Source organism: Lynx canadensis, chromosome C1 (genome assembly GCF_007474595.2).
Source record: "Lynx canadensis isolate LIC74 chromosome C1, mLynCan4.pri.v2, whole genome shotgun sequence".
NCBI classification, from domain to species: Eukaryota; Metazoa; Chordata; class Mammalia; order Carnivora; family Felidae; genus Lynx; species Lynx canadensis.
In genome coordinates, this window is record NC_044310.1 from 117517417 (window position 1) to 117542229 (window position 24813).

The 24813-nt window shown below is 41.4% G+C and overlaps 1 protein-coding gene and 1 pseudogene across 1 annotated transcript in view; both read right to left on the reverse strand.

Moving 5' to 3' along the window:
* Nucleotides 1-2484: 2484 nt before the first annotated feature.
* On the reverse strand, nt 2485-2717 carry LOC115519974 (annotated as a pseudogene).
* A 4102-nt stretch (nt 2718-6819) lies between these two features.
* EPB41L5 (erythrocyte membrane protein band 4.1 like 5) overlaps nt 6820-24813 on the reverse strand; it is a 142109-nt gene continuing 124115 nt past the window's right edge. Inside the window, 4 exon segments of the mRNA XM_030325470.1 lie at nt 6820-11506; nt 16917-17047; nt 17416-17457; nt 23753-23827. Of these exon segments, the coding sequence (XP_030181330.1) occupies nt 11440-11506; nt 16917-17047; nt 17416-17457; nt 23753-23827 (315 nt within the window). The 3' untranslated portion in view covers nt 6820-11439.

Genomic DNA, 24813 nt, shown 5'->3' on the forward strand with positions numbered 1-24813 from the left:
GCCTTTCCTTTCTTTTTCTTATCTAACTTCTCTGGCTAAGACTTTTAGTATATATTGAACACCAGTAGTGAACTGGGCATCCTTATCTTGTTCCTGATGTCAGGAGGAAATCTTTCAGTGCTTTACCATTGAATTTGGTGTTAGCCGTGGTTATTTCTTATATGGCCTTTATCACATTGAGGCAATTCCCTTGAAGTTCTAATTTTATGAGTGTTTTTTATCATGCAAGGGTGTTAGATTTTGTCAAATGCCTTTCTGTGTTAATGGAGATGATCATTTTTTTTTTCTTTCATTCTATTAATGTGTTGTATCACACTGGTATTTTGGTGTTGAACCACCTTGTATTCCTGGGATAAAACCCACCTGGCCATGGTGTATAACCATTTAATATGCTGTTGGATTCAGTTTATTAGTATTTTGATGAGGATTTTGCATCTATATCCATCAGGGATATTGGTCTGTAATTTTCTTTTCTTGTGGTATCTTAATCTGGGGCAACGGAGGAAGGAGTTCCAAAACCCTGAGCAGAACCAAGAAGGCGGCTCCAGAATATCTGGAGGCAGGACTATCAGCCTCATTGGGTCAGCATGGCCTCGGGGACCACTGAGGAGGGCACTGTTGGCATGGAATTTCCGTGCAGGCAGAATTGTTGTGGAAGATGCTCTTTGCTGTGTACTGAACATCTAATAGGGACCCTAGCACATAGTAGATGCTCAGTCAATAATCGTTGAGTGAACGGATGAACACAAAGTTGGAGAAGTTCAGAAGAATACATCCAGTATGATTCTATTTATGTGAAATTCAAAAGCAGGCAAATCTAAACTCTGCTATTTAGGGATGTGTACCTAAAGGGATGTGTTACCTTTGTGGGTAGGGAGGGGGCTGGGAAGGGATCTGGGCAGACCGGCTACGTTTGCCAATGTTCTATTTCTTGACTGTGGTGCTGCAGCGCCCCCCTGTGGAACTGGTGGGGAGAGCCATTTAGATGCAGGCAGCTCTTGAATGACAGGAAGTGTCAAGGCAGAGGTCAAAGGACTCAGGACACAGCCCTCAGCTTGATAAGGGAGCAGAGGGTCCCAAGACCAAATCAACCAAGTCTTCCTAAGGAGCTGGGCCTATGTTCTGGCCCTGCCTGAGATAAGCCGGCACACCTGGGTCCATACCCTGACTGGGACAAGTGTACCAGCTATGGCCTAGACACACTGCTTACCAACCCCTGCAGCACGCGCGCGCGCACACACACACACACACACACACACACACGTCCAGATGTCACTAATAGGATACTCGTTCGCTGGTGTCTTAGGGAGACAGCCCTCGCGGGGAGGCTGTGTATCAAAGGTGATAACCTCCACACCCTAGTGAGCACTGATACTCTTGGACCGAGTTCCAAGAAGGCAAGTTCAGTGCTTCCTGGGGAGCTCAGAGGCAGGAAGGACAGATTCTGGGTCTGGGGAAGTGCAGGGTTGGATAAGGGTTCACAAAGCAGGCCAGGCTCACCCCTGGAGCTCTGTGAGATAGCTTTACGTGATATGCAGATAGACTGCTTTCTTTTTACTGCACATTAACAAAACTATAAATAACCATTCCATCACAAGTGTGATTTACATTTTAGGATAAGCCCATGTAAAAGCAGGTGGGTAAAAATGATGTTAAAGGAACTTCTAAGTAACACACAAATGTGGCAACATTGTGGTCTGTTAATACAGTGAGCAACAGGTTGTCCCGATGCGCCTGGGACTTTCCTGGTTTTAGCACTGAAAGTCCAATGTCCCAGGAACCCCCTTGTCCCAGGCAAACCGGGACAATTGGTGACCTGTGTGTGAAGGCTTGAGATTCGGGATATGCTGAATTCAGGCGTAGAGTCATCCAGACCTGGTTCAAGTCCTGGTCCAACACCCACTGGAAGCCAGACTTCTGGTTCTTCGTAAGACCACAGAAGTTGTAAGGAGTAAATGGGAAAACCTGAATTAAGGATCAAGTGCAGCCCATGGAACATAGTAGGTGCTTAATGAGTTCAGCATTCATTTGACTTTTTTTTATATAATAAAAATTTTGAGAGTTTTATGCAGGAACTGCTCTAGTGTTTGGTGCAAGATGTGAAGTTACCATGTTCAAGAAACCGGGAGGGGGGTGTGAATCACTCTATAAACTAACAAGAGTATGTGACAGGAAGAATGCACACATTATAATAGAAATCTTGTCTATATATAGTAGTTGCTTCAAAAAGTCATTTGGGGGGCACCTGGGTGGCTCAGTCGGCTAAGCGCCCAACTCTTGGTTTCGGCTCGGGTCATAATCTCACAGTTTGTTACTTCCAGCCCCGTGTTGGGCTCACTGCTGTCAGCACAGAGCCCACTTTGGATCCTCTGTCTCCCTCTCGCTCTCTAACTAAATTAGCATTAAAAAAATTTTTTTAAGCCATTTGTTCTTCTCTTGGCTTGTAAAAATGGTGTTCCGGGTTTCAGGGCAAGTTAACAAACTTCAGCTCTTTGGTGTGGCAGGTATTTTGTTCTCACCCTCCAGTTCTTCCGCCCCAGCCTGTGCCATGAGGTCTGCAACATTTTTCTCCAGGTTGTCAATGTGACTACTCGTGTTACCAATTCTTCCAATGACCTGGTCAGACATGGTCTGAAAGGTATCTTGCATCTGTTGCAGGAGTGCGTCTGCACCATTGAGGTGAGATCTCGCACGGTCTTGAGGTCAGTCTCGGCCATCTCCCCAGTTCCCAGCTTTCATTCAACAAACATTTGAGCACCAACTGCATGCCCGGAAGCACGCCGGGTACCCCAGATGCAGCAAGGGAGGAACTTGTATTATCAGGAAGGCAGTTAACAAGTAACTCACACAGGTGCTGACAGTGGAGATGGGCTGATGTTGGAGCACACGTTGGGGGGTTGGACATCTGGAGGAAGCGATGTGCAACCTGGGCCCTCAATGAGAAGCCTCAGGGCACGGGGCCCGGGGCCCGGCGCCACGGAGTTCCCAGCAGGAGGGAAGGCCCAGTCATGAGAGTGAGTACAGGCCACCCAAAGGAGTGGAAGCTAGCAGCACAGCTGGAGGCCGTGCTGTGGAAGCCAGCAAAGGAGTTTGGATGCTGTGTTCCAGGCAATTGGAAGCCATTACTGTTTTAGGCTGAGGAGGAGCGTGACCTCATTTCTGGCTACAGTTGGAAAATGGATTCATCTGACGAAGGCAACTGCCTGATGCAAGTCAAGCCAGATGCTGACTTGGTCAAGGGGTGTAGTTGCAAAAATGAGGAGGCATTTCAGAGACAGACCCAGCAGGGCGTGAGGACTGAAAGAACATGGGAGGACAGAGAGAGGAATCAAGGGCAAGTCAACAACTCACTGAGACCAGGATCACTGAGAAGCCGAAGTTTGGGCACATGTGGGGGTGGGGAGCTTTGGGAGAACTACTTTAAGTGTGGCTTATGATACACTGAGTCTGAGGTACCCGAGTAACTTCCACATGGAGTCAGGAGCGGGGGGTGGTTCAGGCAGAGATATGGGTTAGAGATAGGGACTTGAGGGCCACGAGCACGTAGATGGGTTCTGGTATTTTTTTTTAAATTTTTTTAAATGTTTTTATTTATTTTTGAGACAAAGAGAGACAGAGCATGAGCAGGGGAGGGGCAGAGAGAGGGGGAGACACAGAATCTAAAGCAGACTCAAGGCTCCGAGCTGTCAGCACAGAACCCGACGCAGGGCTCGAATTCACGGAGTGTGAGATCATGACCTAAGCTGAAGTCGGACGCTCAACCGACTGAGCCACCCAGGCGCCCCAATGGGTTCTGGTATTAACTCATGTAACCTTCACCACACCATGAGGCAGGTACTAGTCTCCCATTTACAAAGCACAAGGCAGAAAGGCTGATGGCAGGGCTCTGATAGGGTATATTTTCATATTATTATAATTCAACAGTTGGCCTAAAGTACTGTTCTTGACTATCCTAGGCTGAGAACTGTGTATGCCATCAGGCCTTCGTTACACAAGCATCTGTTGAGCTTGTACCGCTGGCCAGTGCTGCAGACAGCGGGGAGGGGAGCCATCAGTTGCCCAGGAGAATCCCTCCTTCTCTCTGCCCCTCTCCACCCCCAATACCTCCTCTGGCCAGATACTCCCATCCTGAGCAGGAGCTTCTGACCTGAGGATTCCTAAGGGATCGATGAGCACGTGGAATTGTATGCAAAACTACCCACATGTCCAGATGTGTAAGAGTCCCTAACCTAAAACTGATTAAGAAGAACCAGTGGCATTATTCACAATAGCCAAGGAATGGAAACAACCTAAATGTCCATCAGTGGATGAATGGCTAAAGAAAATGAGTCATATATACAGTGGAATATTACTATTCAGCCACGAGAAAGAAGGAAATCCTACCATTCGTGACAACATGGATGGAACTTGAGAGCGTTATGCTAAGTGAAAGCAGGCAGATGGGGAAAGACACATATTGGATTCTATCACTTATATGTAGAATCTAAAAAAGGCAAACTCAGGAACAGAGAGTTTAAGAGTGGTTGGTGAGGGCTAGTGTAGGGAGAAATGGGGAGAGGTTGGTAAAAATGCACAAAATACAGCTATGAGTAAGATCTGAGGATCTAATAACGTAAAATGTTTATGATTCTTTCTTTTAGAGGTTAAAGATTTTTGTACAGAAAAAATAAATAAGAAACAATGGCAAACCATGTGAGAGCCCTGAGTGTCTGGTGGAACTTTCCCGTGAACACCTGTCCTGTTGGTTTGCCAGCTAGAAAATATTCAGAGCTCTTGAAAGGACAGGACCAGTGGGACTGGGGAGCACATGGTGAACATGGAGTGATCACTCCGAGGTAGGGCTACTGGCTGTAATCCGGAGAAGAGGAAGGGGCTGTTCCAGGACCTCTGAAGCCCTGAAGGATGGCAGAGGTATGTGGGTCATTCCAGGTCCGTGCTGTGGTTTTTTTCTGAGGAGACTTTGCTTGGAGCCATGGAGGTTTGACATGGATAAGCTTCTCCCATGGGAATTCTGGAGCCAGGCAGGAAGGGCCTCAGAGGTGCCACAGAAAAGGTGACACTGTGCTCTGTGGCAACTCTGGCATGGGCAGCCAAGACTAGCAGTGCTGAGGGAAGTGGGTGAGAGGAGGAGAGCAGGGAATTCCTACCCCTGACCCTACAACCAAGGGTCAGTTCCTTCCCTCTCTGGATCTCTTTTCTGATCTACGCATGGAAGACTGGGACCAGGTCATCCAGCAATTCTACTCCCCCTCCAACATCCTAATTTCCTGACTTGAGAGCATGAGCGAGCTCTGATCTATGCATGATGCACTTGGAGGCGTGAAGGGTGCACTATGGGAAGCTAGGGAGTGGCCGCCAGGGCCCACGAGGGCATGGGCAACCCTGCTGTGGAGACAGGGTCTCTCTGCACCCCTGAGGGTCTCTCCTCCATGATGGAACCTTGGAACCTAAGCAAGTTGGGTTGAACATCTGCTGGGACAAATCACCTTAAGCCACCACACTGCCCCCAAACCAACACTGAGCTCGTTTTGTTGGGCCTTACTGACCTGAGTGCCCTTCATGCCCCGCCTATCTTTCCTTGGTACTGACCACAAAAGCCCTTTCTGTGTGGCATGCTGGGTTCATTTTTTTTTAATGTTTAATATTTTAAGAACAGAAATAACATTAGAATACATGTTTTTGGAGTATAAACATACAATTTCTTTTAAAAGTGCAAGCCCTATATCTCCAAGGCTTAAAAGAGCAATTATCCAGCTGCAGTCTACTCTCCTGAATTTTGCTTTTGCTTTTCCTTCATATTTTAACCAATATATATACATACATACATATATATGTGTGTGTGTGTGTGTGTATATATATATATATATATATATATACACATGTATGTGTGTGTGTGTGTGTGTGTGTGTGTGTGTGTGTGTATAGATTGTCTTGGTAGCCCAGTAACCATTCCCTTCCCTCTGGGGACTCACAGCCTTCCCAGGTGTCCTGCCGTCCCCAACTCAAGGTGCCAGGAGGTACCCTCTGCTGGTCAGGCAGCAGGCAGACCGTCCCTGCCGTTGCCAGAGAAGGAGTCCGCACTTGCACCCATCGTCTCACCTTCTTATTGGTCAGAGAACTCTCCAGATCTTCCCAAGGAGTCACTCTGCCCACATTAGAGTGACTTTGGTCGCTTATTGCCAAATCTCTTTGAGGAGAGCTTCCAGCACAGGTGATGGAGCCCAGGTTCCTGCCTCTCTCTGCACATCTCATCAGAACCTAATTGAAGCTCCTTGGTTTCCAAGGCCAATTGCTGTCTGTCTTCTGGGCGGAAGGGAGAGGAGGGGAGCAGGGAAGAGAATGGTCTCAGGAGTCTCGCTCAGACTCTCTGTCCAGCAGCAAGGCTCTGCCCTGGGGTGGCGTGACAGAAGACACCTACCGCCCTGTACCAGACGCTGCTCCACGTACAAGGTACCACCCTGTCCCAGACAACGGAAATGAGGCGCGGGCTTCTGAAATAATTTAAGGTTTCCTGTATTGAGTAGAGCTGTGTTTCTGCTGCACCCTGTGGCTTCTGGAATGGCCACTGTGGCTTCCAGGATGTGCTGGGAAAGACCAATGAGGTTTTTCCAACTCTGAAAGTGCCTCTGCTCCCAAATTTGGAGCGCTTGTACTAAAGTGAACACGGAGAGCGGTGCTGCAGCTCCTCCCGTTCACTGCTTCCACTCGCTCCCTCGCTTTCCTACTAACAGCAGCTCTAACAATCGTGCTGCAGACAGAAAACGGGCACCATGTAGGTATTACACTTCCAAAAAACTGAACAGCTCGTAAAAACAGAAATGTTTCACAAAGGCTTTATTTGTGGTCACATCTACGGTTGTCATGTCAGTATACAAACAACTCAGTTCAGTGCAGTGCTTCTAATACAAGTCATATAAAGCTGTGGAACACAATGAACAGTGCACTTGATATAAAAATAAATTACACTTTAAAAGCTACTGCAAAGCTTTACATATATAAAAAGTAAACCCAAAATAGTTAGTGAGGTCCTTTAAACTGTCTATCATACCCAGGTAAGAAAATTTATTTATGAAAATAAAAAGAGCAAGGGATCTGTACTAAAACACCTCCCTGATAAAAAGAAATCCTGGGAAGTGACTGAATTATTATTTCAAGCAATGTGATAAAGAGACTCACGTATCCTATCTTAAAAGTGGAAATAATTCCGGCTCTGGCACATGTTCACACAGCAGACTTAAGCTCAGGACAAATTTCTATAATCCAAACAAGTCTCCTCATCCTGAAGGCTAATAGATAGGAAAAGCTTCCAACTTTTGTCTGATCATTCAAAAACCAGAGTGTTTGAATTTTTGAGAGGAAAAAGGGACAAATAATACAGAAATGTCCATTCTTCAACTGCAGAAGACTCCAGGTTTCTAAGCAACCAAAAGGCTGAAGGCAAGATTAATGAGAAAGTGGGCAGGCCTCACAAAGATGCTCAGAGCTGGGAGACCCACGACCACCCTGTCCATGCAAATGAGGACGCCAACGTCCAGAAACGTCAGGGGCCTCCCAGCGGCGGACGATGCTGCAGAACCTACCTGAACACTTGCCTGACTCCCAGGGAGCCATGCTGCCACTCCACGAAGCTTGAAGTTGGAAGTAGCACCTGTTTTTGTAAATGAACTTCCCTGGAACACAGCCGGCCGATGCATTCCCTACTGTTTTGCTGCTTTTGTACAACAACGGCACTGCTGAGCAGTAAAGTATTACCTCAGCTCTTTACAGAAAAACTTTGCTCATGCCTGCTCTAAATGAGGAGACAAGAACTTTGCTTCTCAGGACCCTTACTTATGGAAAAATATGGAAGATTTTTCTCTATGTAAGAGACTGTCAAATAATCCTGCTCTAAAATGGTCTCTGAAGCAACACCTGAACTTTCATTCTAGGGCTTATGTAAGAGAAGACAGAGGTGCCGGTTTTAGCCAAAATTGGGAAGCATGAGAGAAGGAGCAGTCAAGACGCAAGGGACAACCCAGGGCTTTCATCCTTGATTGTCCACAGAACTTCCGTGATTATGCAAAAGCAGATAAAGGTGAAAACAGACAGCAGGCTATAAGAAATATTTTTAAGTAGAATTTTTCCTAAAACAATATAAACATCTTAAGAAAGCTGCTCAGGGAATGTCTGAATTTATCAAGCTCAAAGGAATCTGCTCATTCCTTTACTCAGCAGCGCTTCTAGAAGGGCAGGCGCGGGAGAACGGTGCCCCCTTCCAGTGTCTCCAAGAGTGCTACTGTGACAGCAGGGAGAAACAGGGTCTCATTTATCACTTTACAAGTTCTGAAGAAGAGTTGAGGGCAGAAAGCTGAAGCCTACAATCTGATTTTAAGCCCCCAAACCACCTCTCCCTTGCCTGCCCGGACTGTCACATGGCCTGACTTGAGATTCCTGTCCTTTCTGCTCCCCCAAGGCCAGCAGCAGGCACCTGCTGCATGGCTCTGTACTCAATGTCTCTGGGGCGGGATACACGGCAAGCCCGGAGATGGAGCAGCGGCCGCAACCCAGTCTGGGGAGCCCCTCAGACCCTCGAGATGCCTCAGGACAACACAAGAAGGCCTGCCACCCTCTCGGCGCCGGCCCCTCCGCTCCCAGTCACAAGTGCCTTCATGGCTGACCCTAATGAGTTACTGGAGTCCAGGGTGGAACTGGAAACTCTGGGAAGAAAGTAACCACAGAGAAGCTGAGCCTGTGGCTAACAGCCTCCTGTTATTTGTTGCCAATCTGGGTCTGTTATCTCAGCTCTAAATCACCTCCGAGCTACTTTCCAAGGGAAGAACACTAACAGCTTTCTAGCTGGAGCGCTCAAATCAACTATTGTTCTTGCTCTCTTTTCAAACATGTTCACATAGTTATAACGTTGCCAGTATTTCTTTTTAGCTGTATTTACTAAGGTGCATGGGAACCTCATTCTAGATAGAGAAAAACTTCCTGCCCACCCAGCTGTCATTGGGAACAGCCACTGGGGGGGCTCTTTGAGCTCACCTGAGGATCCGAGCTTCAGTTAGTTTATCCGAGGATTCAGATGTGCAGGTGGGTTTTAATCTTTTGCAGTGGAAGACTGAGCCCTGAAGGTCACCGACGGGCAGTGCCACCATAGCTGTAACCAGCCTGCCTTCTTATCCAGCATCACCTCAAATCCCTTCCTCTGCTCATATTCTTCACTGACTCACACATATATGCTTCTCTCTCATCACAGAGACGGACTTTCCCCTTCCCTCTCGGACACATTCACAGATATCCTGAGCCCTGCAGTTCTCTCCCCTCCACTCTCAGATAAGCAGAACGAGATCGCCGTCACAGCAACTCTGGGGAAGGCAGCAGCAGCAGACGTGACAGGGAAGTTATTCTACTTGACAGGCACCTACACTGTCAGGGCTAATTCATCATGAAAGTATAAATTTCCATGTTTACCACTTCATGCCAGGACAGAAGACAAAATTTAGCTTGAGGTTTAAATATAGTTTAAGGAAGTCTTTATCAATATTCTAACCAGCAAGAATACAGGTACCTGAAGACACAGAGGTTATAGACTATTTTTAACAACTTATTCCTCAATTTTAAACAGTTTAAAATGAGGCTGGTGCTCGCTCCTAAACTGGCTGGGAAGTTGAGGCCTTCCAAGCTAGTAATGCCTTAGCTGTTGCGTACCGCGGTTACAGGCACAACTTGAACCTTTCAGTACTTCTAGCACTGTCAGCACACTAGAAATCTGATGGCCAGTCCAGCATGTCCCCGGCTAGGCCCCTGGTTCTAGCTGTCACTTACAACTGCGAGAAAATGTGTTTTACAATTAAGAATTGGCAAGAGCTCCACCAACGAAATTCACAAGCTTAGCACAATGGCTAAGAGGAGGAAGCCAGCAAGAAGCGCCAACTTTCTTTCCTTCACCAAAGTTGTTCCGTGCAAAAGTGGTTTCCAAACTCTACAGCTCCCTGGGAAACAGCACAAGATTAAAATTCCTGATCTTTCCAATCAGACAATAGCACATGTTTGCCTGAGCACATGACTGTGCTACAGGGAACCCAGGACAGTCCAAACCACAGAGTTTTAAAGGTCACAAAACTGGATGTTCTTTTATGCTGAGCAACATAAATTAACACTCAATTATATATATAATACAGGGCAGAAAACTAAACATCAAATTCCAGGAGGTACAGTTTGATATCAATCCTTGATCACAGGGATTAACAACTATACCAAGATGGTTTCCACACTATCCTCATTCCCAGTAGCAACTGGGAATTCTTAAGTTTTAAAGCCAAAATAATAGTGTTTTTCTGGATGCTGGAATTGCAAGTGGTTATTTTTGCATCTTCGTTATTTTCTATATGAGCATGTACTACTTTAATATCCAGAATTTTTTTGTGTACCAAAAGTGACGAGGAACTTCTAGAAACTTTTTAAAATTAACACAAAATTCCTAACATAAGGTGAGATAGGAGTTCTTCCAGTATGCAGAGTAGTTTCAGACATGGTAGGTGTTCAAGAAACAAAATCCCCCTACTCCCTGATTCCCCATTTCTGTCCTGGTATTTTTGTTTTGTTTCATTGTCTTTAGTTGATGAGTTCTAACTTTATTTAGCCCATACATATTAAAAGGAAATGAAGTCTATGTCCAAACTGGTAGCAGTGTGGGGAAGTGACTGCTATCTCCGTCCAGGCTGAAAAGTTACAGTCTATGTGTGTGGTGCATGTGAGTGTTTCCTATAGGGAAGCAGGGCTGAAAAAAAAAAAAAATATGACGCAAAATACACACAGTTTATCTTAACCTTAATGTAAACTTGGGAGTATTAAGATAGCCAGTCCAGTAAGATGTTAAAAGTATGGGAGACACCTGGAAACCTTCTGTATTCTAAACTTCTTTTTAGTACTGTAATAACTGTAAACAAGCTAGGCCTTAATCTACCTACATAATGCCCTCATTAATTTCCTAAATTCCTGATTTCTAGGTATTCAATGGATAAGGGCAACTTCTCTAACAGGCATTCAGACCAAGGACACTTATCCTGATACTAGGGAGAGAAATAACATTCAAAAGGCTATTACTGACTACCAGAGACCTCTGGTTATGGAGGGGTTATGAACAATTACACCCACTAGATGGAGCCAAGAGTTTGAAGGAAACCACAGAGAAAGTAATTCTCGTTTCAAGAATTGACAACTTCAATACAATTATAGGTAGATACCCTCATTTGATCAAATACGTAGTGTAATTAAGCCCTTCCAGTTGGACGGAAAATGTTTTTCATTGAGTTGAAGTCTAATCTAGGTGAGCTTTTTTAACTCACAAGTAAGGACAAGCTCCTGAACCCAACACATTCCAGCGGAAATTGATTCCAGGACGGACAGCTGCAGAGTGCTGGGCATTCCAGTTATAAGTGAGAAGGAGCCAAACCCTCAGAGCTCAGTAGTCAGTAAACACTTCTGTTTCAAGATGGCTTCTTCGGCCAACGTTGGAACAGAGCTGAAAGGAAGAATGGGTTACTCATTATTCAGTAAAACCACTGGGGTGGGAACAACATGGATTTCTCCACCAGTGCTACATGGAGCAGGTTGACAGTGAAAAACCTAAAGTGCCTATGCTGCAGCACCAAATTTAGCAATGAGACATTTACAGAAGGGAATTTTCTAGATAATTGATGCTTATTTCATCTTGAAATGAAATCTAAAGGTATCAATTTCCCCTACTTCCTTGAATAAAAGGTACCAAACACTTACTCATTTGTTAATGAGTCAGGGTTATTATGAATAGCAAGAACAATACTATGCAGAGCATGACAGCAACCCGCTCAAAAACTACCAAGGTAAGTGGGCACACAATTCTGTGCTTTACACAGATAGTCCCAGATGGCTGTGGCTCAGTTCCCACGGCAGGTAATCAGAGTTATGTGAAAAAGAAAAGGCTGTGGGCTCTGCATGAGTGCCCAACAGTCTGTGCCACAGCTGAAGAGCATGTACACAGATGCAAGGATGTAACGTCATCTATTTGGTTTCATGAAAACCTCAAAATATACAGTACAGAGAACACAGTTTAATGTGGTGAAACTACTAACAAACTTTATAGACGAAGCAGCCATCATGTGCCACCTCCCTCATTTCTACTACACAGAGACAAACACTTTCAACGGTTTTCTTTTATTTCAGTATTTTCCTTCACTTTTCTGTGTCTCCGGGTCTCAAGGTGTAGTCCCTGGAATTTGTTATAAATGCAGATTCTTAGGCACCACCGAGACATACGAATCACAGACTCTGAGGCTGGAGCCAGTAAGCTGTGTTTTAATAAGTCCTCCAGGTGACTGTGATGCACAACTAGCAAGAGTCTAAGTGGCCTCCTTCTACAATGACTTCCTGTCATGGACTGGCAGGGCTTACCATTCTTATAGCCCACTCACCAGCTCCCCAATCCTCCCTTCCTATCTTTTCAACAGTCGTGGAAACAATTTTGATCACATAGATATTCAGTGTTGTAATCATTTCCACAATGTGGAGTATTTCCACAATTGACAGACGTATATTATGTTTTTTTCTTATACAATTCGTTGTTCCTGGACTAAAGAACTGCTTCCTTTTTTGTTGTGACTGTCTGCTCAGTTTTCTGTACTTATTTCTAATTTGTCCCTAAGCTTGCAGATAGAACCACGGATCTCTTCACAGTATGTTCAGACAGGTCATGTAATTGTTTAAACACTGGGGTAAGACCATTTGTTTGTATTTTTTCTTAGTAATATCCTTCCTGGAACTCTATACCCCCCTCTTCAAATCTGTACAGAATCACTTCTAGACCTGCAGGGCAGCTGTTGCCTTGGAACTTCCCTCCACCTTCCTGCTGGTTAATTCCTGCACCGGTTTCCTGGGTCCCATGTCTTCTTGGATAATCATATTTTTTTTTTCTTTTTTAAAAAAATTTTTTTTTCAACGTTTATTTATTTTTGGGACAGAGAGAGACAGAGCATGAATGGGGGAGGGGCAGAGAGAGAGGGAGACACAGAATCGGAAACAGGCTCCAGGCTCCGAGCCATCAGCCCAGAGCCCGACGCGGGGCTCGAACTCACGGACCGCGAGATCGTGACCTGGCTGAAGTCGGACGCTTAACCGACTGCGCCATCCAGGCGCCCCAATAATCATCTTATTTTGATGGAACACATCTCCAGTGAGTAAGCCCACTTGGGAAGTACATATTTTAGAGAAACTCTATGTTCATTCTAATCTCACATTTCATTGATAGTCTGGATATAAAAACCTAGGTATGGAGTGCCTGGGTGGCTCAGTTGGTTAAGTGTCTGACTTCAGCTCAGGTCATGATCTCATGGTCCATGAGTTCAAGCGCCCCATCAGGCTCTGTGCTGACAGCTCAGAGCCTGGAGCCTGCTTCAGGTTCTGTGTCTCCCTCTCTCTCTGCCCCTCCCCTGCTTGCATTTTCTCTCTCTCTCTCAAAAATAAACAAAAAAAATTTTTTTTAATCTAGGTGAAAAATAATTTTCCTCCTGAAATCTGAAGGCATTGCTCTATTATCTTCCTACTTTCAGCGAAGTCTGCTGTCATTCTGATTGCCAATCCTTTCACGTACTTTTTCCTCCCTCTCTGAAGACTTACATCCTCTCTTAACTCAGATATTCTGAACAGGAGTCCTTGGTGTTGTCTATTTTCATTCTCTGTGCTGGGTAATCAGGTCCGTTGAATCTAAAAACTCAAGTACTTGGGTTCTGAGAAATCTCCATTTCTTTTACAATTACTCTGTTCTTTTTGGATCTCTAATGATTCATATACTGGACTCCTTGGACCAATCCTCCAATTTTCTCTTCTGTCCCAATTTTCATCTTTTTGTTCTACTTTTTGGGAGAGTTCCTCAATGTATCTTCCACGCCTTCCTTAGATTTTTTTTTTAACATGGTTAATAATTTCTAAGAATACTGTGTTTTTTCTTTTTCATTTCCTGTTACTGTTGCACAGATGCAGCATCTCCTCTCTCATGAAACTATTGTTTTGTGAAGTTTTTGATGTTCACATTCCTTTCTTTCCGTTTCTTTTTCAGTTTACCTGTTCTAATTAATTTTCCCTCAGACATCTGATAATTTTTGGCCCTCTTCGCACTTATGAAGGAAGCACCCATTCCTATTTAAAAGTGAAGCACTGGAATGCCATTTGGAAACTATACACATAAGCACACTCCCTACACTAATGGGCTTGCAGTAGAGTCACCGGGCAGGTTTCCTGGCAACCTCATCGGGGCAGCCACAAAAGTTAGTCTCTGGGAGCCTTTTGTCTTTATTGGTCAGTTTCTCTAGAGAATAATCCTCTTATTTCTCAGCTAAAGACATTTTACTTGGCCAACAACATTCTGGAAGTTGAGAAAGAAGGAAGGTTGGCTGTCTCCCTTCAGTGTACGGACTTTGAGTTACCTCTGCTTCGGCTCAGAGCCTTACTCTAAAGAGAAACTCTTCACATCTGGAGCCCCTCTGGCCCAGCTCTTCCACAAAAAAACCTGCAGAATCATGCTGGCATGGGTGCAGTGAGGTTGGGGGGCGTCTATGCTATAAATCTTTTCAACCAGTCCTCAGATTCTCAGCCCTACCTTCTGCCCCATCTTCACAAATACCTGGTACCTCCAATTCCTGAGCTCTTTCAAGGTTCTGCAGTGGAAATTGGCTGGCTTTTTTATTTTCTCAGTTTCCACCCCCTCCCCTTTTTAGGCCTAGATTTCATTTTTCCCTTCTCTGTGAAGTTGGTTACTATTATTTCTCTGCTTCCACAACCTGAAATCTTTCAACTGCTGTTGTCTTCTCCTCTATTCTTTGTTCTTGTGGTCTTATGCCTTTAAAGTAAAATTTTACACACAGCACCCAAAGTAAATCTGAATCTGTAGAGATGTGACCAGTCATCATTTAAAAAAAAAAAAAATTACTAATTATCACACATATATATTGAAGTGCACATAGCATGAGTTTACAGCTTGATGACTTTTTGCAAATTGAACATACCTTTGTAACCAGCATGCAGATTAAAAAAAAACAAGAAGAAAACTGAATTTGTATTCCTCAGTGACTAGTCAGGTCGCACACTGTCTTGTATGTTTATTGGCCATCTGGATATCCTCTTGTAAACTGCCCTATTCAAGTCTTGCCAATTTTTCTATTTAGCTATTTTTTTCTTATTGATTTACAATAGCTCTTTATATATTCTAGATAAGAGTCCTTTGTCAAAGACAGAGGGATAGAGATAAATGCAAAGGCGGAAGGAAGTGCAAATATTTTCTCTCACTCTGTGGCTTCCCTTTTTGAGATCTTCCAGTTACTTCTTCTGGCAAACAGAAGTTCTTGATATATAACCCAAGTTATCATCTTTTTCCTGTATGATTAAAGATTTTTGTGACCTGTTTAAAAAATCTTTTCTGAGTTCCAGGATGTTTGCTTATGTTTTCTTCTAAAAGCTTTATTATTATTTGATGTTTCACATTTAGATCTGAAATCCATCTAGAATGGATTTTTGTGTATGGTCTGAGGTTGGGTCAAGATTAATTTTTTCCCTCACGGATGTTTAATTTGTCCAGCTGATTTACTGACAGATCATCCAGTCTGTCGGTAGCACTGCATAGCACTGCACCACTCCTTTTTCACAAATGAGGTAACTATGTATGTGTGGGATTGTTTCTAGAATCTATTCTGTTCCACTGATTTATCTTTTTTTTTTTTTTTTGAGGTCTAATTGGCATATTAACATTATATTAGTTTCAGGTGCACTACTGTCATCTTTGATCTCTTTAATTCTTCTATGACTACTTTGTTTTGGGAAGGAGAGCAGACAATCTTCTTTCATCTGTAATTTTTAATTTACAAGTCCTTAAGAACGCATATTTTATTGTGTAAACTCAATTACAAAGCATTATCACCTGGTCCTCTACATGTAATCTCTATTTTTACAGTGGCAATTATTAGGCATATAAATGGTTAGAAAAATAACCTATTAAGATTGTATAAGGTGCTATTTGACAACTATACGTGAGTTCCCCAAGGCAAGTCCCATGTCTGTCTTATTCATTGCTGTCTTCAGTGCTGCCAAACCAGATAAAATCAAGGCCTGGTACATAACAGACATTCAGTAAGTGTTTGCTGAGTGAGTGATTATATTAAAGACTGTGGAGATAAGAAAACGACTTAAAATGAAACTATCAATTTCTCTCAAGCTAATCAGCTCTAATAATTTTTTTCACTTAATTAGGACATTTTTCTCTAGTTAGGAAAGCATCTACTTCAACTGACTTACACTTCGGCATCCAAAGAAGATATGAGAAACAGACATAATCAGAAAAAAGTCCGAGGTGAGAATGAAAGCAATTGCACATCTTTTGCAAAAGAGGCACAGTTTTGGTCCTGACAACGAAAAGCTGAAGAACTGCATGCCAAGCGAAAGGTCTTTTGAGTCCAGCTTCTGTTTGTGGCATGCGATATGCTGAAATAAGCTTGTAACAGGTGTCAGTACAAGGTGTGCCAGAGCCTCACCTTGGGAATCTCCTATCTCCCTCTTATCTGTGACTCTTCACCTTACTGACGGACAACATAACAGTTAAAGCATGAAAGGAAAAGATATAAATGAATTTTAAAACAAATATAAATTTTTCAAGATAAGCCTATTAACATTTACGAAGATTTCATTAAAAAAAACCTACTAATAATAAGGCCTACTTCATAATTTTGTAGAAGACTAACTGACAAGAAAATAGAAAGAAACACTATTCTAAATAACAAACAGAAAAAATTTACCCAGTTTCAATTAAGTTGAATTAAAGAAGAACTGACATTACTGCTATAAATATATTAATTTTACTATTTCTTCCTAACAGATGCCTAAGAATTGCAATGGAGAAATAATTTCCTCACCTGGTCACAGCATCCACCAAGAATGGTGCCGGGGCAGAAATCAGCGAGGCTGCTTCTCTATTACCATGTCCCTCCTTCCCCGCCAAGGACGGCACGCTTCCTGCCAGTCCATCAGAAAGAACACGGCTCTGCTGAGGGAGAAGACAAGGCATGTAAGCAGGGCTGACAATGCCCACCCGGGCGTCAGCCCTTCAGCTCCGAGTCATCTTCTCTGATGATTATGGTCATAAGTAAGAGCATCCTGATGGTCATGGCTGTTTGGGTTTGTTTTTTTACCATCTTTCACCTCAGATTTTTATTTCTGTTTTTGTCAGCATCCTTAATGAGCAGTTACAAATAGAAAAATTAAATCACTAGTTTGAAGCCATTAAGTCCAGTTAACAGAACTCTGGGAATGCCCCCACATTTTTAGGGAAAAGCAAGAACCTGGTTTTCCTCAGGCTTTAGCTTTACTCTGACAGGGCAACCAAAAGAAAAACCGCCAATGTCATTCACTTACCGGCACAATCCACCGTGGTGTGATCATGGATGTTGAAGATACCTAAAATAAATGTTATATGTGTGTTTACTTTTAGGGAAGTCTGATTTTCATAATCATTCTCATAATGCTTTCTTCTACTATGAAATGCACAGTTCTTAACGGTTCCCCCTAAGCTGACACGCACTTTGAATCCAAGATCCTTTTCTATGACACAGATGCCATACTCACCACTTAAGAGGGAATCTCTTTAATTTAAAAATGTTCTACTCCAAGAATGCTGTTTCTACTTTCAGTTCCTTATTAATGGACTTCCCCTCGCTCCCCAACCCTGGCATCCAGTTTAACATTTTATTTTCTGACATTTCAGTTCATTGCAAACAATCATAGCCTTCTTGGTAGCATCCTGAACAGTGGATTGCGACTAATCCAAATTAATAGCACAAAAGACGTACACAGAAAAACAAATCTGTTTATGTACAGGTCATTCCCTGATTATCATGCACACACAAACATTCATACTGCTCCTGACTCACAGGGTCTTTGTTACATTCTTTTTAATGTTTAATTTTCTAGATCTTACTTCTATGTGTAGAATTATAATTTCATGAACTCTTCCTATTTTATACAAAATCAGACTAGTCCCTAGACTGGTGGCCTTAGATCCTGATAGGAAAAAATTAACATAAGTCCAGGTCTTATTAATAAGTTAGGTGACCACCAGAAGAACAAAAATACAACGTAAGACTTTCCCATCAATATAAAGTAAATGTACTTTTATCACAGGAAATAAAAAGCACAGAGAAAGAGAAAGACTACATGGTAAAGGTAAACAAAAAAATGGTTTGGCAGAAACACATCCTGTAATAACCATAATTACAGTAAATATAAATGGATTAAACTCCATTTATATAACATATAAATGTATCTATGTATATAATATGTATACAATATATAAATTTATATATCTATATAAACTCCATTCAAATAAGACTTAAAAAACAAGATAAAAGGATGCCTAGGTGGCTCAGTCAGTTAAGTGTCTGACTTCAGCTCAGGTCATGATCTTACGGTTCATGGGTTCGAGCTCTGTGCTGACAGCTCAGAGCCTGGAGCCTGCTTCTCATGTCTCCCTCTCTGTCTGCTCCTCTCTGTCCATGCTCTGTTTCTCTCTCTGTCTCTCTCTCAAAATAAAAAAAAATAAAAATAAAAATAAAAAAAAATAAAAATAAAAATAAAAAAAAAAACAAACAAAAAAAACAAGATGCAGCAAACTGTTGTTCACAAAGGTTCACTTAAAACCAACAGATACAAAAAGGCTAAAAATAAAAGCACAGGAGGTTATACACTAAGCAATATAAACTTAAAAAGAAAGCTAGGGTGTCAATTTTGTATCAGTCACAAAGGAAATTAAGAGAAAAAAAAGGGGCAAAGAAGGACACTTTAAAGTGCTCAAAGGAGTTTGAGAAAGTTTAATTACTGTTAATATACGTGCACCTCACAGCATATCTTCAAAATACACCAACAACTGACAGATTTAGCAACAGATGAGAAGTGAATTAATCACTAATTGATACATGTATGAAACACACTCTAGAAACTGACAGAATATTAAAGAGAATCAGCAGATTGACTAATGAATGAATTCAGCAACTCTGTTAGACACAAAATTAACTTATAAATTCAACTGTAAAAAATTAAATACCATTCACAGTATCAACAAAATAGTAACAAAACTATAAAGTCTTTAGGACTTAACCTGCAACTTAAGAAGACTTACAGAGAACATTTATAGACTCAAATAAAGATGAGAGAAAACACAAGTATCGTGTTCATGAAAATGAAAAGATTTTACAAAAGTGCCAGGTTTTTTTTTTCTCAAAATAATCTATAAATTTAATATAAACTGCATTAAAATGCCAGCAGAATTTTGGGGAAAATCTGCCATACTGATGCTGAAATTTATAAGAACACACAAGATATCAGCACAAAGCCAGAGTAATAAACACAACGGTGGTAGAGCAGAAAGACAGAGCCCACTGGATCAGAAACACACCAACTGGGAAAGGATGGATTATTTAGTAGATAATATTGGGAAAATTGGATCTTTATATGGATGAATGCAAATTTGGGTCATATCGAAACCACAACTGACCTCCTCCCCCAAAACTTCAAACTATTCTAACGGATTAAAATCTCAGTGTGAAAGGTAAAATAAAATTAAAGCTAACAGAAAAGAATACCTTTGATCTCAGGGGATGGGGTGGCAGATGCGGAAGGATTTTTTTCAAACCCCACACCCCAAACAATGAGAAAAAATGAAGAACGAATGGCATCAGAATAAAAGGTTTCTGTTCAGTCAAGGCTATACACCTATTTTACTCATCCATCTCCACAGTGATAGACATAGGTTGCCTCAATCTCCTCGCTACCTGCTAAAATGACACAGTGATAAAAATGCCTCAGACGTGTTAACACACAGATTATGAGAAAATATTTTTAATATCTAAGACTGACATATGATTAACAACTAGACTGACTATACAAGAAATTCCTGAAATCATCAGGAAAAAGACAGGAAACCTGATAGAAAAATGGGTAAAAGAAATGAATAGGTGACTCACTCACAGGGGAAACTTAAATCAGCAATAAAACAATGGGGGAAATATACCATTTAACTCATGTGAACTGTAACAATGAGACAAACCCATAAAGATGGAACATATTAGACAATCAGATAAAACGCAGTGTAAGGAAAAACTGGTAGGAATGTAACTGTGGGAGCCACTCTGGGGGCAGAGAGCAATATCCAGTATTCACATATGCACGCAATTCAGCAATACTACTTGTGGGTATTTATCCCACATTCTCCCACACTGCCTTCAAAGAAATGTGAAGCTGTTTTTTGAAGTTATATTAGTTGCAGGTGTACAATATAATGATTCAACAATTCTATACATTTCTCAGAGCTCATCAAGGTAAGTGTACTCTTAATCCCCTGCACCTACGTCACCCATCCACCCACCCAACTCCCCTCTGGTGACCACCAGTTTGTTCTCTGTATTTAAGAGTCTGTTTTATTATTTGTCTCTTTTTCCCCTGTTCATTTGTTTGGTTTTTAAATTGCACACATGAATAAAATCATATGGTATTTGTCTCTGTCTCCCTTATTTCACTTAACATTATGCCCTCTAGCTCCATCCATGTTGTTGCAAATGGCAAGATTTCATTCTTTTTTATTACTAATATTCCATTGTATGTATATACCACAACTTCTTTATCCATTCATGTAATATCAGTCGATATTTGGGTTGCCTCTATATCTTGGCTATTATGAATAATGCTGCAATAAACATATGGGTGCACAGATCTTTTTGAATTACTGTTTTCATTTTCTTTGGGTAAATACCCAGGAGTGGAATTACTGGATCATATGGTGATTCTATTTTTAATTTTTTGAGGAACCTCCATACTGCTTTTAGCAGATCTTTATCTAAATAAATATATGGAAGGTTCCTGGAAGGACACACAGCAAATACAGTAGAATGGGTGCCTCGGAGGAAAAGGGGAATGGAAGTCAGGAATGGAGGCCAAAGGAAGACAAAAGAAGACAAACAAAAGAAGACCTGCATGGACCTAAGAAGATAGTCTGCTGTGGCCTGAGAGATATAATTTGGGCATCTGACTTTAAAAAAATTGGATACTATCCTATTGGTCTTAGAGATATCTTGTCACAAATTTATGTTACATATTTACTAATTTCCAAACTGATCGGAATCTTAGCGCTTTCCAGAACTTTTTCCCTAGCCTTAGTAATAGATATTTCTGCTATAAATTTTAGATTCTTTCTGCCTTTGTTCCTCTCAGGGAAGATAGAACTTTATAATTTGCACATTCCTTGAGAATGCTAACTATAAATGAGGTAAACATAAAAATATAATAAAAACCCTTCCCTCAATAAAATGTACTTTATTTAATTTTTTTAAATGTTTTTATTTATTTTAGAGACAGAGAGAGAGAGAGAGAGAGAGAGAGCGAGCACACAAGTGCGGGTGGGGAGCAGAGAGAGAGGGAGAGCACAGAATCCAAAGCAGGCTCCAGGCTCTGAGCTGTCAGCACAGAGCCTGATATGGGGCTCGAACTCACGTGCCGTGATATTATGACCTGAGCTGAAGTGGGATGCTTAACCGACTGAGCCACCCAGGCGCCCCAATGCACACTTCATTTAAATATCTATAATTTTTTTATAGCTTTACTGTTTTATTTGTACAGTTTTACTGTTTTCAGTGATGAAAAGTTTTGTTGAATTTTTTTTCAGAATACAATAGCCTTCTTAAAGCCAGTTTAAAATTAATGGGAAAATAAAATCTCACAAAAAAACAGGAATACCTGAAAAAAATAAAAATTAGAAAGTACAGAACTTATATTGGCAGGGCTATAATGACAAACTTTAATACAGGAAGTCTTGAATGAGAAAAACATTGTATTCTTAGCTAAGAAGAAAAATTATTACAAATTTGTCAATTTCCTCAAATTAACTTATGAATTGAATGTATTTGCAAATAAAAACCCAAAGGATTTTGGAGGGGTAGGACCTGAAAAAAAATTCTGTAATTCTTCTGAAAGAATTAATAAGCAAAAGTAACAAAACAGTTACATAATGATGCCTGGCTGACCTTACTGAATATCAAAATCAGTTAAAAAGCTAGTTATTAAGAGTGTTACAGAGCTAGTAATGGAGAAATCTGTAAGTGTAACAGGACAGTCCATATGCAGAATCTAAAATACATCATCTTCTAAATTTTGATTTAAAATAAAAAAGCATTCTTAATTTTTAGGGAAGGGAAAACATATTAGTGACACAAAAGGGTTGTTTAATCAATTTGATTTTCATCATTCTATCCACTTATGATAGAGTGTACATGGAATAAGGTTCTGAGTTAGGCCCCAGGGATTCCTTCTCTGGCCTTTAGGCCATCTTACATTAATCTTCAAAGTTCCTTTTTTTTTTTTTTTTTGTCTTTATAAAGGATTACCATGGCTCAATACTGACAATATCCCTTTTATCTTCTGCCTATCCACTTCTCCAGATTTGTGATTTATTCTTATCCTTTGGTCAAGTCTCTGTTTATTGATCTAAGCTGGTGGTTCCAAAAGAGTAGTTCCCAAACCACATCTGCATCACCTGGAACATGTGAGAAATGCAACTTCTCAGGCCCCAACCCCCGACACCAAATCAGAAACTCTGAAGGTGGAGCCAGTAATCTTTAATGCACCCTCCAGATGATTCTGATACACACCTAAGTTTAAGAACTAAAGATCTAAGCAAACACCCAGCTGCACAGAAAGCACTATCTGTACTTCCAAGCCTTAAGAATGACTTGTAGTTCCCAAAGCAGTTCTTGTCATGTTACTCAGAAGACACTAAATGAGTTATTTGTATACCTTTCATCCCTACGTCTCTGGCAGGAAAGAACTGTTTCTTATTTGTATTATAATTCAGCCATAGTATCCAACAGAGCATCTTCCATACTGCAGTAACAATCAATATGTTCAATGCCAACCATTCTTATGCTCTATATCCTTATTGTTTTAACTCTATATTTATCCCCACAGTCTTCCTCTCATGTTATTTAATATAATGTTGAATAACAAAGAGGCTTATAGTAACACGTGGTTTCTATAAAGTGACACATAAATTCAAAGTGGTGAAATTTTAGTAGAAAGGCAAAGCTAAGTGGTTACTGAAGTATGGCCTCTTATTAAATGAACAGTTTTACTATATGGTTAAAAAGGCAAAATTTGGGGGTGCTTCAGTTGGCTAAGCGTCTGACTCTTGATTTCAGCTCAGGTCACCATCTCACAGTTCATGAGATCAAGCCCTGTGTGGGGCTCTGCACTGACAGCATGGAGCCTACTTGGGATTCATTCTCTCTCTCTCTCTCTCTCTCTCTCTCTCTCTCTCTCTCTCTTTCTCTCTGCCCCTCCCCCCTACTTACACACACACTCTCTCTCTCAAAATAAACTTTTTTTTATTTAAAAAAAAATTTTTTTTTTTAACATTTATTTATTTTTGAGACAGAGAGAGAACATGAACAGGGGAGGGTCAGAGAAAGAGGGAGACACAGAATCTGAAACAGGCTCCAGGCTCCGAGCTGTCAGCACAGAGCCCAACACGGGGCTCGAACCCATGGACCGCGAGATCATGACCTGAGCCGAAGTCAGACGCTTAACCGACTGAGCCACCCAGGCACCCCAATAAACTTTTTTTTTTTAAAAAAGGCAAAGATTGGAATGTAGCAGGAATACTTTTCAAAACAGAAATTCCTTTCCACTTTGCTGTTTTAAGCATATTTACCTGAGGTGTGATTGTGTGGTCAATTAGATTCTCAGTCAGAGATAAAAGCAAGGCATCCAATTCATCTGTAGCATCCTAGGGAAGATAAAAAATACATAACTGTTAAATGAATCATTAACCACCTAACTAAATTTTTTCCGCATCTTCTCAATTTACAATTCTGACTCAGGCCTGCTTGGTGTTAACCTTTAAAAAAATCCAGGACATTCAGGAATCATGGTTATTATAGTGATTCCACTTTTGCTTGAAGGGGAACCAGACTACAATCAGAAGCTGAAAAAGATAAAGTATCATGTGAATTTTTACATAGCTACTCTTTTTAGTGAGACAAAACTCGGGTAAGGTTAAGACCGTCCTGGCTCTTAGTTCTTAGACTTGAAAAGAGAGGTAAAAAGGTTCAGCATAGGAGACAGTGAGTGAAGAAGATGCCTAAATTACAAACACTGCTTTATCCAGATGTGCCAGTACATCACTGTTTACAGAAGAGTACAATATGAACTTCCCCCATAAATGTTAATTAACACTTTTTAATTACTATTTGAAGCACCTTATGGAAGATGCAGCTCTGTACTATAGACAGAGAGAGACAGAGAGACAAGGTAGGTAGGTAGGAAGAACTTAAAGAGAATAAAAGATAAAATTCCAATCTGTAAATAAAAGAAGAATTCAGGGTCTAGTACACACAACAAAAAGGCCCTTGGTTTATACAGTTCTATTTCCACCTATCTGCCTTGAGGCTGTGGTCAATCCCCTATTTATGTCTCAACATTCAACTTAATTTTAATCACACATAGGAAAAAGTTGTTCTCTCACTTCTCACATCTCCCTCCTCTTATACCAACCTTCCCCCCACCCCCCCCGCCGTGGCCTGGGTGAGTGCTCCCAAACAGCGTGTATCTGTCTCTACCACAATGTATTAAAATTCTGTTCCCCAGTGGAATATAAGCAGTTTGAAAAAAGAGGCCGTGTTTCATTCACTTCTGAATTTTTGAAACTAGCGTGTTGCCTGGTATATATTATAAATGCAATAAATCTTTGAATTAAATGTCCTTCTCTGTTCC